The sequence below is a fragment of the Electrona antarctica genome, assembly GCF_951216825.1.
Source record: "Electrona antarctica genome assembly, chromosome: 1".
NCBI lineage: Eukaryota > Metazoa > Chordata > Actinopteri > Myctophiformes > Myctophidae > Electrona > Electrona antarctica.
In genome coordinates this window covers 17,218,392-17,233,476 of record NC_136806.1, presented here as the reverse complement: position 1 = coordinate 17,233,476, position 15,085 = coordinate 17,218,392, and the positions used below count along the sequence as shown (strand labels likewise).

At 41.8% G+C, this 15,085-nt stretch overlaps 2 protein-coding genes and 1 long non-coding RNA gene across 6 annotated transcripts in view; 2 read left to right on the top strand and 1 right to left on the bottom strand.

Moving 5' to 3' along the window:
* The window catches only part of LOC306940464, a 687,363-nt gene that overhangs the window by 401,221 nt on the left and 271,057 nt on the right, over positions 1-15,085 (top strand). The window lies entirely within an intron of this gene.
* Positions 408-15,085, bottom strand: part of LOC306930566 (multiple C2 and transmembrane domain-containing protein 2-like) — a 51,713-nt gene continuing 37,035 nt past the window's right edge. For 2 of the 3 annotated variants that reach the window (XM_079511595.1, XM_079511596.1), the window contains 13 exons: positions 14,852-15,041; positions 13,260-13,353; positions 11,766-11,868; positions 11,235-11,337; positions 11,024-11,125; positions 10,636-10,710; positions 10,370-10,489; positions 8,245-8,358; positions 7,212-7,253; positions 2,993-3,102; positions 1,843-1,952; positions 1,576-1,673; positions 408-1,398 (listed from right to left, as the gene is read on the bottom strand). In XM_079511595.1, the coding sequence (XP_079367721.1) occupies positions 1,252-1,398; positions 1,576-1,673; positions 1,843-1,952; positions 2,993-3,102; positions 7,212-7,253; positions 8,245-8,358; positions 10,370-10,489; positions 10,636-10,710; positions 11,024-11,125; positions 11,235-11,337; positions 11,766-11,868; positions 13,260-13,353; positions 14,852-15,041 (1,408 nt within the window). In that variant the 3' untranslated portion in view covers positions 408-1,251. The remainder of the gene's footprint in view (positions 1,399-1,575; positions 1,674-1,842; positions 1,953-2,992; positions 3,103-7,211; positions 7,254-8,244; positions 8,359-10,369; positions 10,490-10,635; positions 10,711-11,023; positions 11,126-11,234; positions 11,338-11,765; positions 11,869-13,259; positions 13,354-14,851; positions 15,042-15,085) is intronic. The other variant, XM_079511597.1, reaches the window with a different exon arrangement.
* LOC306930585 (E3 ubiquitin-protein ligase TRIM21-like) lies at positions 4,610-6,675 on the top strand (the record flags this gene model as incomplete). 2 transcript variants are annotated; one of them, XM_079511622.1, is made up of 2 exons in its annotated part: positions 4,610-4,687; positions 5,042-6,675. In XM_079511622.1, exon 2 carries the CDS (start codon positions 5,044-5,046, stop codon positions 6,673-6,675), a length of 1,632 nt encoding a protein of 543 aa, XP_079367748.1. In that variant the 5' UTR covers positions 4,610-4,687; positions 5,042-5,043. The 2 variants fall into 2 exon arrangements, with proteins under 2 accessions (XP_079367748.1, XP_079367747.1); XM_079511621.1 differs by having other exon boundaries at positions 4,629-4,687; positions 5,035-6,675.

The window sequence follows — 15,085 nt, the reverse complement described above, 5'->3', positions numbered from 1 at the left end:
CACACTAGTGTTTAAAAACCGTATGGACAAGGAAGAAGCAGAGGCAGACCAGGCCATGGGCTTCATTGCCTCTATGAAATCCCTGATCTGCTGGAAACAATTAGGGAATTACAAATAACATATAACAAATAACAAATAACAGCATCACAGGTTTGCTTTAGTCTTAGGGGCGCGGTCCTTCATATTGGGACGATATCGGGATTGGTTTTCAAAGCAGTGGGCTTAGGTTTGTTAGAGCTGGTTTCGTTCAAGCCCATACACCTTATTTACCATCAGATGGAGATCTCTGATCCTCTGGCTATACCAGACAACTTGCTCACAGTGTATATAGTTTAACAATGTTAAAAATCAGTCTGTAGGGGGCACTATGGCACAGTCTGTCGCCTCTGTTCTCTCTGCGCCCATACCCTAGGTGGGATTGGCAAAAAGGCATTTCTGTGTAAAGTTTGCATGTTTTCCCCGTGTGTCCTAGTGTGAGTTTAGATGAACACCTGTGTGTGGATGATAAGAATGAAAAACAGGGTAATTAAGAAGTCATGGGTCTAGCTGAGTCGGCACCTCCTATGATCCTATCATAGATGTTTGGTTGAACATAACATCTCCAGAGGGCTCAGGAGTTCATTGTGTCATCCTAGAACCACTCTGAGGAGCCTCGGTTCTACGCCAAGCCTGTGAGACGTTAGACGTTAATGTTAGAGAGGCAGGGGCTGAAATGCAAAAAAACCCAGAAAAATAGCGGATCTACAAGCTCACAACGTGTCGCGCTGAGGCCAGATTCTTTCAACGCAAAATGCTGCGTTCAAGTTCAGGAGTGTTCGGAAAAAAGGCTTTTCTCTTGAATGCTGCCTTCGGGTATGTCATGGAAAGGAAAGGGGGGCATTTGCGTTTCTTTCACCATAGTAGACTAAATGCTGCATTCATGGTATGGAGAGGGCAGTTTTTCTTACAGACGCGTAAAAAGGGCAGGGGCCCAAGCCCCATACCCTTATGTCTATGTGTGCACAACGTGCCTGACTGGAAGACAGTTTTCATCAGGGTCATGCCAGGGCTCCACTGAGTGCGTTTGAATCTGAATTGCATTTGGACGGTGTCAAAAAATGAACCAGGGCGAATGGGTGACACCGTCCAGACGCCGTCCAAACGGAACGGTCAGCAGTGGAGAACCCCTCGTTGATTAAAAAGGGAACATTCCCTGCGTTGAGGCTGACATGACGCTGACGGGCGCCCGATGGCTGCAGTGGAGCTTCGGCATCAGGGTGTGAGCTGGTAGTCCCCTGGCTGAGGCGAGGAGGAGGACGACTGGTGGGTTGTGTTTAGGTTCCAGGAGGATCTCTTCCTGTGATCGAAGATCTTCTTCCTTCTGACTGGAGTGGCAGCTTTGAGATCACGGTACTGCATCTGTAGATACATACACATGATCAGTGGTGGAAAAAGGTACTCACATTGGTTTTTTTACGTAAGTAAAAGTATCAATACTGCAATGTAGAAGTACTCTAGTCTGTTACAAGTAAAAGTCTGGAATTCAAAATGTACCAGTACCAAAGTATTGGCATCAAAAAGTGTGCGTGGTGGTACCTTTTGAACGTCTGAAGGGACGCGTGACAGGAAATCTGTCACCTCGTTGTTTTCTATGGCGTAGGGCTTCCGCAGTTTCTTGGTGAACTTGTTGATACCTGTAAAGACATTTTTGTGAGCACCAGCAGCAGGTTACAACTTTTCATCAATGAAATGAATTCCAACATAGTTTTTCATGAATAAAAGTTGTTAAATAATTTCAATTTCCCCCCCAAAAAAAGTTTCAGAACGCACTGACAAATATTTTTTTCTTTCTGTGACACTCACCCCATATTAAGACAATGTAGCGGAAAGGGATGAAATATGTAATGATGGTCGCCACCACCAGCACCAGGACAGCCAGCTGAGACAGGAACGGAACGGACCAGTTGAAGGTGCTGACCAATCAGAACAGAGAGAAATCAGTGATAATTCCACATGAACGAGTTGTTTCCCTAAATGGTAAATGGTGCATTTATATAGCACCTTTATCCAATGCATGCACTTTACACATACTGTACATTCACAAACCGATGGCAGAGGAAACCATGCAAGGCACCAACCTGCACACTGGGAGAAATTAGAGGTTCAGCGTGTTGCTCAAGGACACTTCCACACTACGTCGTCTTGTCTACTGTAATCCATGTATTGTAGGGCCTTGTGTGCCCTATTCTGTATTTAAGTCTGACGTCATTTTGTAGTCCTACGTTACGTCCGGGTCCAAGTGGCACCAGCTCCCGTCCGCATCTCATTGTAAATAGAATATCTAAACGCGCGAATCTTTTCACAATGACGTTATTTTTCAGAAAGGAAGCCATTGACGGTTAAAATGAGTAGAATTATTAATGTTCTACTGTGTCCATGACAAAGAAAATATATGATGTGGAGACAATAAAGACTATTATTATCATTATTATTGAAGGTGCTAACAGTCCATTTGGTCAGTACAATATTTCGGGGGCATATTTAGAATGTGTGCAGGGTTGAGTACGTTGAATCTAGTTTGCATTAATGAGGATTTAGTTGACACATAAAATGGCGATAGTATTCAGGTGTGGGGCAGACGGCCTGTCACAGCCAGATTTGGGAGACCAGTAGCTTTGTTGTTGCAAGGAAAGCTGTAAAATGAGACTTTCGTGGTTGTTTTCGTCTCTGATTTAGTCCGACGGAGGGACACAGTATAACTCTATGGGGACACAAAAGCGACACAAAAGTGGGACCCGGAAGTATCTCTGGAGGGGGCGCTCACGTCATGGCTAAAATACTGAATAGCTTTCCTACCATATGTCTAAAAAATTTAAAACAGAAAAGAAAATCCGAATCACCAATCAATCACTTTCTTTTGAAAAGGAACACAATCGAATAATAATGGGAAACATGCTGTGCATATAATAATAACAATAATATTATTAATGATAATTATTATTTTGGTTCCTACTTCTTGATCCTCTCTCCAAAGCAAGCGATCCCATCCAGCAGGTTCTGAACAGTGAGCACCGTCTCCTGAACCATGTGGATCTTCTCCATCAAACTCCTCCTTTCTGATTCCTACAACACATGTTGGCACACATTCATAGGGTCAATGATTCCTACAACACATGTTGGCACGCATTCATAGGGTCAATGACTATTACAACACATGTTGGCACACATTCATAGGGTCAATGACTATTACAACACATGTTGGCACACATTCATAGGGTCAATGATTCCTACAACACATGTTGGCACACATTCATAGGGTCAATGATTCCTACAACACATGTTGGCACGCATTCATAGGGTCAATGATTCCTACAACACATGTTGGCACACATTCATAGGGTCAATGACTATTACAACACATGTTGGCACACATTCATAGGGTCAATGATTCCTACAACACATGTTGGCACACATTCATAGGGTCAATGATTCCTACAACACATGTTGGCACACATTCATAGGGTCAATGATTCCTACAACACATGTTGGCACACATTCATAGGGTCAATGACTTTACAACACATGTTGGCACACATCAATAGTGGGATAATGTATTCACATTTGTTACTTAAAAGGTAGGGTAAGTGATATGTTTTGGTTAAAACTAAAAGTTATTTGTTAAAAGGTTAAATCACTATATTCTGATAGTAATCATTGCCATATAGTGTTTGTTCAGTAACAGGGTTCTCCATGTCTCTCCAGCTCTTTAATAAACAGAAAATACATTTTCAGGTAGGTGACAAAATGTCAGCCAATCAGGAGAACGTAGCAATTTATCAGAGTGTTCCTGTTACGATTTTGTCTGCAGCTCATGTCTTTCTGTCATCACTTACAATTCCACTATATCCTGACTGAGTTCTCTATCCTGATTGGATCATCTGTATCCCGACCTAAACATGCATTTTCTGTTAAATAAAAAGCTGGAGAGACATGGAGATGTTTCTCAAAGAAAATCACTTTACCCTACCTTTTAAGTAACACATTTGATGTGTTTGGGTTCTCTCTCTCTCTCTCTCTCTCTCTCTCTCTCTCTGCCTCCCTCGTCTTAGTCGTCTAATGTGTTATTTAATCAGTTATCAAACGGCCCTGATTCCTGACACATGACTCCTTTAACAAACACAATTCCTTTAAAGTCAAGGTACTGTCGTACACGTGTCACAGATTATGGTGCGTGTGTGTGTGTGTGTGTGTGTGTGTGTGTGTGTGTGTGCCCATAGATATGTCTTGAGATGGTGTAACAGAGTTGTCACAACTGAATGCCCTGTACCAAATTGTTCCCAAATTGAAACTGCGCGTGCGCATGCATGCGTGTAAATAAATACCATGAAATAGTTTTTCATATTCATGTTATATTATCATTATCAAGTATTTGTATATCGCTGCACTAGTCTAAATAAACCACAACAGAGGAAGGATGAAGTACAGAGAAGAGTGGAGGTTGTGAAGGGTTAACAGCAGCAACAGAGCAGCCTCTCAGTCAGTGATGCAATCTACAGTAAAGTGAAAGTTAAAGTGTTCAAGTAGTTTGGTGGCAGCGCAGACAAACACACAGACACACACACACACACACACACACACACACGCTTTATCTTAAAACAATCTTCAGTTCAACAGGACTTTTGCTGAAATATCGAGAACATAAAGACAGGTGAGTACATGATTCTGTAACAGAGAACAAAAGTTCAAATTAAACTGTATCCTGCAGATACGATCTTCCCTTAGTTTCGTTTTCCTGGAAATCCTGCAGTATATTGTTCAGTTGAAACTTGAACGGCTTCCCACACAGTATGTGCCAACATTATTGAGCTCTATTCTAATAATATGATGATCCAGATCAAATGCATAACTATTGTAACTAGGAAATGCAAAGAATTGTTTGTGTTTATTTATTTTTAATTGGCATGTTTGAAATAAACATGACAAAACAAACAAATGCATGACTATTAAGCTGCGAGTAGTAGCATACTACTGTCTCAATATTCTTTTTATTTTCAGTGTATAGAAATGGCATCAGCCAGAAGTCTCCTGTCTGAAGACCAGTTTCTGTGTTCCATCTGTCTGGATGTGTTCACGGATCCAATCAGCACTCCATGTGGACACAACTACTGCAACTCCTGCATCACACATTACTGGGACACTAGCGATGTGTGGCAGTGTCCGCTATGCAACGAGACCTTCGACAAGAGACCAAAGTTCTCCGTTAATAAAGTCTTCTCTGAGATGGTCGATCAGTTCAGAAGGTCAAAGCAGCTGATAAACAATTCCAACTCAAACCAGGAACCTGCTGAACCAGATGAAGTCTCCTGTGACGTCTGTACCGAGCTCAAGGCCATCAAGTCCTGCCTGGTGTGTCTGACCTCCTACTGTGACGCTCACCTGGAGCCTCACCACAGAGTCACGCGGTTAAAACGACACAAACTAATCGACCCTGTGAAGAACCTGGAAGACATTCTGTGTAAGAAACACGACCGACCTCTGGAGGTTTTCTGTAAGACTGACCACATGTGTGTTTGTCAGTTCTGCACCGAGTCAGACCACAAGTCACATCAAATTATATCTCTGGAAGAGGCATACGAAGACAAGAAGGCTGAGCTGGGAGAGACAGAGGCTGAAGTTCAGCAGATGATCCAGATGAGACAGGTGAAGATTCAGGAGGTCAAAAACTCAGTTCAGCTCAGCAGGAAAGATGCAGACAGAGAAATAGCAGACAGTGTGCAGGTCTTCACTGCACTGATCCGATGTGTGGAGAGACGCCAGGCTGAGGTCCTTCATGTTATTGAAGAGAAGCAGAAAACAACAGAGAAACAGGCTGGTGGCTTCATCAAAGAGCTGGAACAGGAAATCACAGAGTTAAAGAAGAGAAGCTCTGAGTTGAAGCAGCTGTCACACTCTGAAGACCACCTCCACCTCCTCCAGAATGCCACATCCACCAACACCCCTCCACCCACCAAGGACTGGACAAAGGTCAATGTCCATCAGCGTTCATATGTGGGGACTGTGAGGACAGCTGTGGCTCAGCTGGAGAAGACACTCAGTCAAGAGATGGAGAAGCTGTGTGATGCTGAGCTGAGGATGATTCAGCAATATGCGGTGGATGTAACTCTGGACCCTGATACAGTAAATCCCTGTCTTATCCTGTCTGAGGATGGAAAACAAGTGAGTTGTGGAGATGTAAAGAAGAATCTCCCAGAGAGCAAAAAGAGATTCTCTCGATATCCCTCTGTCTTGGGAAAACAAAGCTTCTCCTCAGGAAGGTTTTACTACGAGGTTCAAGTTAAAGGGAAGAGTGACTGGTTTTTAGGAGTGGCCAGAGAGTCCATCAACCGCTGTTGGGTATTAGCGATACCCAAAAATGGTTACTGGACTGTAAGGTTGATGAATGGAAATGAGTACTTGGCTGCTGCTGCTCCTCCCGTCCTCCTCCCTGTAAAACAAGAGGTCCAGAAAGTGGGAGTGTTTGTGGATCATGAGGAGGGTGTGGTCTCATTTTATGACGTGGAGACCAGAGTTCATCTCTACTCTTTCACTGGCTGCACCTTCACTGAGAAACTCTATCCATTCTTCAGTCTTCACCATAATGACGATGGTAAAAACTCTGCTCTTCTGATCATCTCTCCTGTCATAAACGACGAGTAGTCATTGAATCCTCAGTTTTAAATGAAAATATAGTTTTCATCAAAGACAACAAATGTTTATATGGAAGGGATCATTTACATTTTGTTCATTATCATCATCTTAATCTTAAATCTTTGATTTCATTTCAAATTAAGCCATTTAACTGTTGGTCCTAACAGGCAGCGGTGGAAAGTATAAGTATTATAATAATGATGATAATAAGTATAATACTCAAGTGCAATTTTGATTTAGAGTATTTCCATTTCTCAATACTTTATACTTCTACTCCACTACATCTCAGAGGCAAATATACTTTTTATTCAACTACAATTATTTGAAAACTTTAGCTCTTTGGCAAATGTGTGCTTTTACTTTGGTACTGTAAGTATTTGATAATTTGATGCCAAAATGTTTTAATTTTTACTGAACTAAAAATCTATTCCTGACTGTTCTATTGGGTGTCTATACATAGACACCACTGGTCGTCCACCACATTTCTCCATGTCTCTTGTGATTGCCAACAGTGGATCCAGCGCAATTATTATTTAGTCACAAACCTTCTCATCGTCGTCCTCTTCTTCACCCAGCTCCATGTTGTCCTAAAACAACACAAAGATCAACGTTAGTTGGCTAATTGAACTGCTTTGGCAAAAAAAAAACGCCGATCTATAAGCTCACAAGCGTTGTGAGTTATTTTGGCTTCAGGGTTAAAAAAGGGGCCATCGCTCATCACCATGGTGGCTTGTGTTGGACATTTTTGTCAAAATTCTATTTTTGCTACGGACATACAAAATGAGCCGACTTGGGGACCCAACGCAGCTCCTCCAAGGAAAACAAACAAATGAACGGAGCTGAACGTGAATCCCCCCCCCCACCGCCCACCCCTTTTTTTCCCCCTCACTGTATATGTTTCTTTTCCCTTTTTACCTCCTTTATGATGAATTCCTGTTCTGCCTATAGAAGTGTCTATTTGTACGTCTCTAAATGTTTTGATGATTTGAACATGGTGGACCCTATTGGAAACAAGTGTAATGCTTAATTGGGTCGTCCACTCACAGTTAACAGCCTTTGTATTGAGTTTGTGCTTGAAATGTACTGTAATTCTGCAAACTGTTAATAAATTCTTCAATCAATCAATCAATCAAAGCTGACAAAACACATAAAGAGCCATAGCCCGAAATGACCATTGCGTCTATAACCAAATGGACCAGTAAGGTACACTGTCAGAGTTATGGGGGTCCTTGAAAATACCGTAAAACGGTTGAGAACCACTGTCCTAGTGGAGTCCTTAATGTGCCATACATAGTGTCGTCGTAAATCACTGTCATACATATTCTGAAGAAAACCTGGAGACTTGACATTCAGTAATTGGTTATGATGATTAAAATAGGAACATTATAATGGCGTGTAAAAACTGAAAATCAAAATATCTGCCACGGACGAGGCAAAGTTTTTGCCACGGACAGTGACCGCATTTGTCACATATTGATGACCCCTGGTCAAAATGCCATTCATAAAATCACTGTCCTAAAATGTAGATGTCCTTGTGCGTGCGTGCGTGCGTGCGTGCGTGCGTGCGTGCGTGCGTACCGGGTCATGGCTGGCTCGTCCAGTGCTGATGTGTGCATAGTTCCAGGTGATGAGACCAACGAGGAACAGAGGCAGCATGTAGACCTCCCAGTGCCACACCGTCAGCACAAACAACTGGACAGACAATGAAAAACACTTTATTAAGACCTGAGACAAGATTCTACAAATGTCTTCTAAATCCTGACAGTTTTCTGAAAAACGTTTTCATGTGAAGGACTCCTAAATGTATTTGGCCGCCGACCCTCATCTGAAAATATGTTGTTCCAGGGGGTCCCCCAGAAGCAAAGATTTGAGTTAAAAACGTTCACTGTGAAAGTATATATATATTCACAGATTTGTGCCACATTTTCCCGATTTTTCAATAATAGCAATCTCATATATAGCTTAAAGTTTAAAATAATGGTTAAAAGCTAAGGTGACACAGATGTGTTCCAGGCCATAATATAATGGCTTGACACGTTTTCGCCGTCATATGTCTTCAGTTTACCTTTCTAATTGGCTTATTTATTTGAATGTGATACCACCACAAGAGAACAAACAACAGAGCAACATCCTCAGCGTAAATTTAATTTAGTGAAGTGTTCCCTTTAAAGCACTGTTTCCCAAACAATGGGTCGGAACCCATTTGTGGGTCGCGCGCACATTTCTTTATGGGTCGTCTGGCGGGTCGTCTGGCGGTGTCGTCTGAGAATTTCTGCAGGTGGCACATCTCTGTGTAGTGTCTAAGAACAGTTGTGTTCCCTCCCTGTTGAGTTTGTTCTTCTTTATTTCAGTTACAGGTGGGCTGGTCGTAAGTACTCTTCTAAGTTTGGTTAGTTTAGTTTGTTTTTGTTTGATGTTTGATAGTTTATGAGAAGTTCATGCATTCACTTCTTTATTCATTTGGTTATTCAGCGTTCCTTTTTGACTTGTAAGTTCATTAATTTGTCCCTTAACTCATTCATTGCCTGTTTGGTGTTCAGTACATGATTTATATGCCTGATTTCAGTTTTAAATAAACCTTTTGTAAACGTTTGAACTGCCTTGTGTTGAGTTATTATGGTATGGTCCTGGTGTTCGAGCCAAGTTCTTACGGACCGTAACAACTCTGCCGTGTAAAGGGTGAAGAGAAGGGGGGCCAGCACAGTCCCCTGGGAGACTCCTGTGCTGCAGGTCACGGTGTCAGATGTACAGTCCCTCAACCTGACATATTGTGGTCTGTCAGTGAGGTAGTCCATGATCCAGGCCACAAGGTGTGGGCCAATGTGCATACTGGTCAGTTTGTCTTTCAGAAGGGGGGGCTGTATTGTGTTAAACCATTTTGACCTGAGATCAGATTTTAAAAATGTCTTCTACATCCTGACAGATTTCTGAAAAAGCTATGTTTCTATGTCAGTCGTTCTTCGATTTTTCAAAAATAGCAGACATATAAGCTCGTAGCGCGCCACTCGGTGGCGCGCTACGAGCTTGTAGATCTGCTATTTTTCAATAGCTAAAGCACAACATGCCCAAAATGGGTTAAAGGCGCTTGAGAAATCAAAGAATAGTATCCTCACAGTGCCACTTTCCTTGTCCAGGTATTTGGAGGCCCGATGGATAAGGTAGAGGAGAGCATCCTCCACCCTCTCCCTTTTTTCCCCATTTCTTCATGAAATTACTGAATTTCTTTTGTTTTTAATTCATGAAAGATTTTGCTTTTTTTGGGGGAATGTTTTTTGAAAATGTTTTGCAATAGAAATAATTAAAAACTAAATGTAGGAAACCAAACAATAAAGGGACCCATCAAAATCGGTCCGCGACTCAACCTTGGGTCCCGACCCATTGTTTGGGAACCAGTGCTCTAGATTCTATTCCATTGTGCTCCGTTGTATTGATGAAGTACTCACCAGGAATGTATTGATAAAGTACTCACCAGGAATGTATTGATAAAGTACTCACCAGGAATGTATTGATTAAGTACTCACCAGGAATGTATTGATAAAGTACTCACCAGGAATGTATTGATAAAGTACTCACCAGGAATGTATTGATAAAGTACTCACCAGGAATGTATTGATAAAGTACTCACCAGGAATGTATTGATAAAGTACTCACCAGGAATGTATTGATAAAGTACTCACCAGGAATGTATTGATAAAGTACTCACCAGGAATGCAATCAGGCTCCTCTGTGTGCTCTCCCACTGGAAGCAGCTCTTTATGTACTGCAAGGTGGACCTGATGGCTCTGTACAGGGTACGCACTCGCAAAACATTCCTCGCCAGCATCTGAAATATACACATTGATCTGTAACCAGATGGGCTAGGGAGGAGATCCTATCCCTTATGACTTTCATTCAGGTTGTCTATTAAATGAGACATGTGTTCTCGTTATATCACAATTATTTATTGCAACACATGTTCCTGTTTCAAACCTTTTTGGAAAACTTGGCATTGTCTTCTAGGAATCTTCTCTCTCTGGGCTGAAATGTTCTGACACTCGCTCTGACCTGAATGGGGGAGAAGGAGAATGAAAGACTAAATTAAATGACAGAAAAAGGATATGGACAAAAAGACAGTTATGTTGACATCTTGTTGATCTGCTTTGAGCTCAACGAGATCTGTATACTTCGCCGTCCAGCAAATAGTCGAAATAGGAGATATTTTTTAATTTACTTACATTTAAACGTTTTGTAGAGATTTTTAAACATTTATTTTTGCCGATAATGCCCAACAAATAGGTAGGGTAATGGGGTTTAGACTTAAACATGTGAATTAAACATTATTTTAACTCATCAGGATGCTCCATCAGGATGCACTCACAGGGTTAGATATGACGTCGAGCTCCAAAGAGATGGTCCCTTTCGTCCAGCCTTCCAAATCTTCTTTTTTCAACGAGAAAGCAATCTCCTGCCCGTTACGGATCTGGAGAGAGGATGGGCTTTTTACACAGACAATACATCAACCCTGTATCGTGATATACGTATCGTATCGCTGTTAGAATGTATCGTTACACCCATTGTAAATATCATACCGACAGCAGAGGAATGGCTGCTTTTCCCAGGAAGTCTGGTGGTTTATCTCCGTCGTCATCAAACAGGGTCACCTCCAGGACCTCATGCATGTCTTTGACCGGACTGTAGAGGACAGAGACACAGGATGGCACATATATAAGTCCACTGGTGGAAAGTAACCAAGTACTTATACTCAAGTACTAAAGTAATAAAGTCTTGTAAGGCCTCACTCAGACCTTTACTGCATTGCTGTATGCTTGTTGGATGAATGTTGTGTAGTGTCATGGCCGCCCCAATGCATTTCCAATGGAAGTCACATGGTTTGAGGACTACATTTTTGACTACAAGCGGTTGTATGGCTTTCGGCTGTGTTTCGACTGCGCCCCTCCCCCTCATACAACACAATTGTGTCAAACCATGTGACACTACACAACATTCATCCAACAAGCATACAGCAATGCAGTAAAGGTCTAAGTGAGGCCTAACACATCCCTGGACTTCAAGAGTATGATATTTTTTGTGCTATAGAAAAGTATGTTTGGAACACTGACAATGTGAAGACTTTGTTCCACTCTGGGTTCAGGGACTTATAGACGATGTGGGTCTGCAGCCGGTCGTTTCCCAGCTGCAACACGCAGTACGGATCACTCTTTCCTGCAAAACAAAATGACAATGTACCTTAAAAATCTGTGGTGGAAAAAGTACTCAAATGTTTGACTTAAGTAAAAGTCTGGAATTTAAAATGTACTTGAGTGAAAGTGCAAAAGCATTGTCGTCAAAATGTACTTGCAGTACAAAAGTAAAAGTAGCCTACACGTTATGCAGAATGTTCCATTTTAAGTTTTCAAATGTATAAGAATCGTTTGAAAATAGCAGATCAACAAGCTGGCCGTTTTTAGCCCAAGGAGTGCAAAACTAATGCTTGCAATGGATTCAGAATCATGAAAACCCCCTAGGCCTCACTCAGACCTTTACTGCATTGCTGTATGCTTGTTGGATGAATGTTGTGTAGTGTCATGGCCGCCCCAATGCATTTCCAATGGAAGTCACATGGTTTGTAGTCCACATTTTGGACTACAAGCTGTTGTATGGCTTTCGGCTGTGTTTCGACTGCGCCCCTCCCCCTCATACAACACAAATGTTGTGTCAAACCATGTGACTCCCATTGGAAATGCATTGGGGCGGCCATGACACTACACAACATTCATCCAACAAGCATACAGCAATGCAGTAAAGGTCTGAGTGAGGCCCTAGTTTGACCCGTCACAAACGGTCACATCATTCACATGCTACTTATAGCTAGGGTGGAGCTTGTTCATTTATTATTGATAACGAGCACCGTATCGATCAGGCTTATCGAGCCGGGTTCTTATCGAGCTCACTATCAAGTATTTTTTATTATTTTGTGGAAAGAGGGGAGACGACAAATTCTGAACAGAACAAGTATCTTTTACTATGGCCTTCAATACAGTACTTTTATACCAGACAGACGGCAATTGAACTTTTTACTTTTGGAAAATAATATTTAAGAAACTGTTAACTTGTTAATATGTGTACTGTGACTTTGAAAGTGTAATTTTGTTTACCTGGACAGCGCTGGTTGGCAGGTATCTATACACTTTTAGACCGACATGTTTGTGCCAGCATGGGTGATTAGATTTATTTATTGATCGCCTCTTGTCTTGCTTGTTTAAACATGACATCTCGATTTTTCAGGTCGAGACCCAAAAGAGAGATTAGACTCCTCCTTTGCCCAGGAGGACCCAAACTAGTGAAAATAGCAGATCTACAAGCGCACAACATTTCACTCCGCATCACGTTGCAAGCTTGTAGATCGGCTATTTGCACTACTTCTGAATTAATGTTACATTTTATTTATGGACTTTCTTAGATTTGTTTGTTTGTTTTAAAATGTATACAATTATTGAAAATGAATTCATGTGGTTAAAGTACCGGTAAATGGGATTTTTACTCGAGACCCATACAACCTGGTCCGTGACCCACAAATGGGTACTTTTAAACTCTGCGTATGAGCTTAAATGTACCATTTAAATCAGCTGCCATCACGTCAGTTGCTCGGATCACTTTGACCTGGAGGAATCCCACGTCACGCAGGTTCCTGAAGGACCTCTTTATACTCTGTGAGACAAACACATACATACACATACTTTATACTCTGTGAGACAAACACATACATACACAGACTTTATACTCTGTGAGAAAAACACATACATACACAGACTTTATACTCTGTGAGACAAACACATACATACACAGACTTTATACTCTGTGAGACAAACACATACACACACAGACATTATACTCTGGGAGACAAACACATACACACACAGACTTTATACTCTGTGAGACAAACACATACATACACAGACATTATACTCTGGGAGACAAACACATACACACACAGACTTTATACTCTGTGAGACAAACACATACATACACAGACATTATACTCTGGGAGACAAACACATACACACACAGACTTTATACTCTGTGAGACAAACACATACATACACAGACATTATACTCTGGGAGACAAACACATACACACACAGACACATTTATTGCCAGATTAATCAATACTTCACTGCTGGTGTTTTTCACTAACCTTTGAAGAATCACCTGATAGTGTATATCGTTCCATTGCACAAATGTGTGCCTTAAAATAGCGTGATCGCATGTCTTAATGTCGGAAAATATTCCATTATGGCCATAGTAAATGGTGCATTTATATAGAGCGTCGCAGTCCCGCCCCCTACCATGGACCAGGAAATGAATCCCAATGCATTTTTCCCATAGACATTTCAGTATTTATTTATTTAAAGACGGTTACGCCGCGGACAAAGCCAACTCGAGTTAACTCATGACAACACAAACAATATTTTGGACCAAACAAATAATTACAAAGAAGAAAAACAACAAAAAAAGTGTTGTAACCTGCCGTTTTTTTCTTCTTTCTAATTATTTTTTCGGCCCCAAAAATTGTGTTTGTTGTGATGATTTGTCACGACTCGAGTTGGCTTTGTCCGCGGCGTAAGCGTCTTTAAATAAATACTTTCTGAAATGTCTATGAGGAAAATGAACGGAGAATCATTTCCTGGTCCATGGTAGAGGGCGGGACTGCGGCGCTCTATAGCGCCTTTATCCAAGGCGCTTTACAGAGATTGTGGCCAGTGGCCAGTGACAACAAGGAAGAAAAATACCGCAGCTCGGTGCGCACCGCCATTGTCCATATAATTGGAAAGTGATTACCCATCAGCTCCCAGAAGCTAGTGAGACTTGCACGTGATCCAAATGTGTGACCTGTCACAAAGTAGCCACAGAAAACCTTGTATGTCTTAAAAGTTATCAAAATCGCCCAATAAAACAAATAAAACATAACTCGGGCTACTCGGGTTCGGCAGGCAATGAGTAAATCAATCAAGTCGGGAAACTCGGTTTCAGCAGTAAACTTAATGGTTCTCTACAGTCAATGTTTCCCAATTTGTTTCTGCCATGGCACACTTTTCATAGCTAAAAAATTGCATGGCACACCTAGTTAAGTAAAATGTTTTAGTACTTATCCCACCACTGCATATGCATATGGAATAGGGTGATGTCTGTGGTACAGGGCACTTACATATTTGTCCAGCAGGGCTTCTTCCCCGTGTGGCTCGTCCAGGGTTGGGGAACAGAGGTCAGAGATGGAGACACCACTGCATGCGCTCAGTGTGATCAGGAAGACCAGCTCACCTGGGCCGTTATAACCCAGCTTTGATTTGAACACCTGGGTTTGATTCACCGGGAGCCTGGAGAGGTCCACCTCACACCTACACACGCACACACACACACGCACACGCACATTAACACAGAA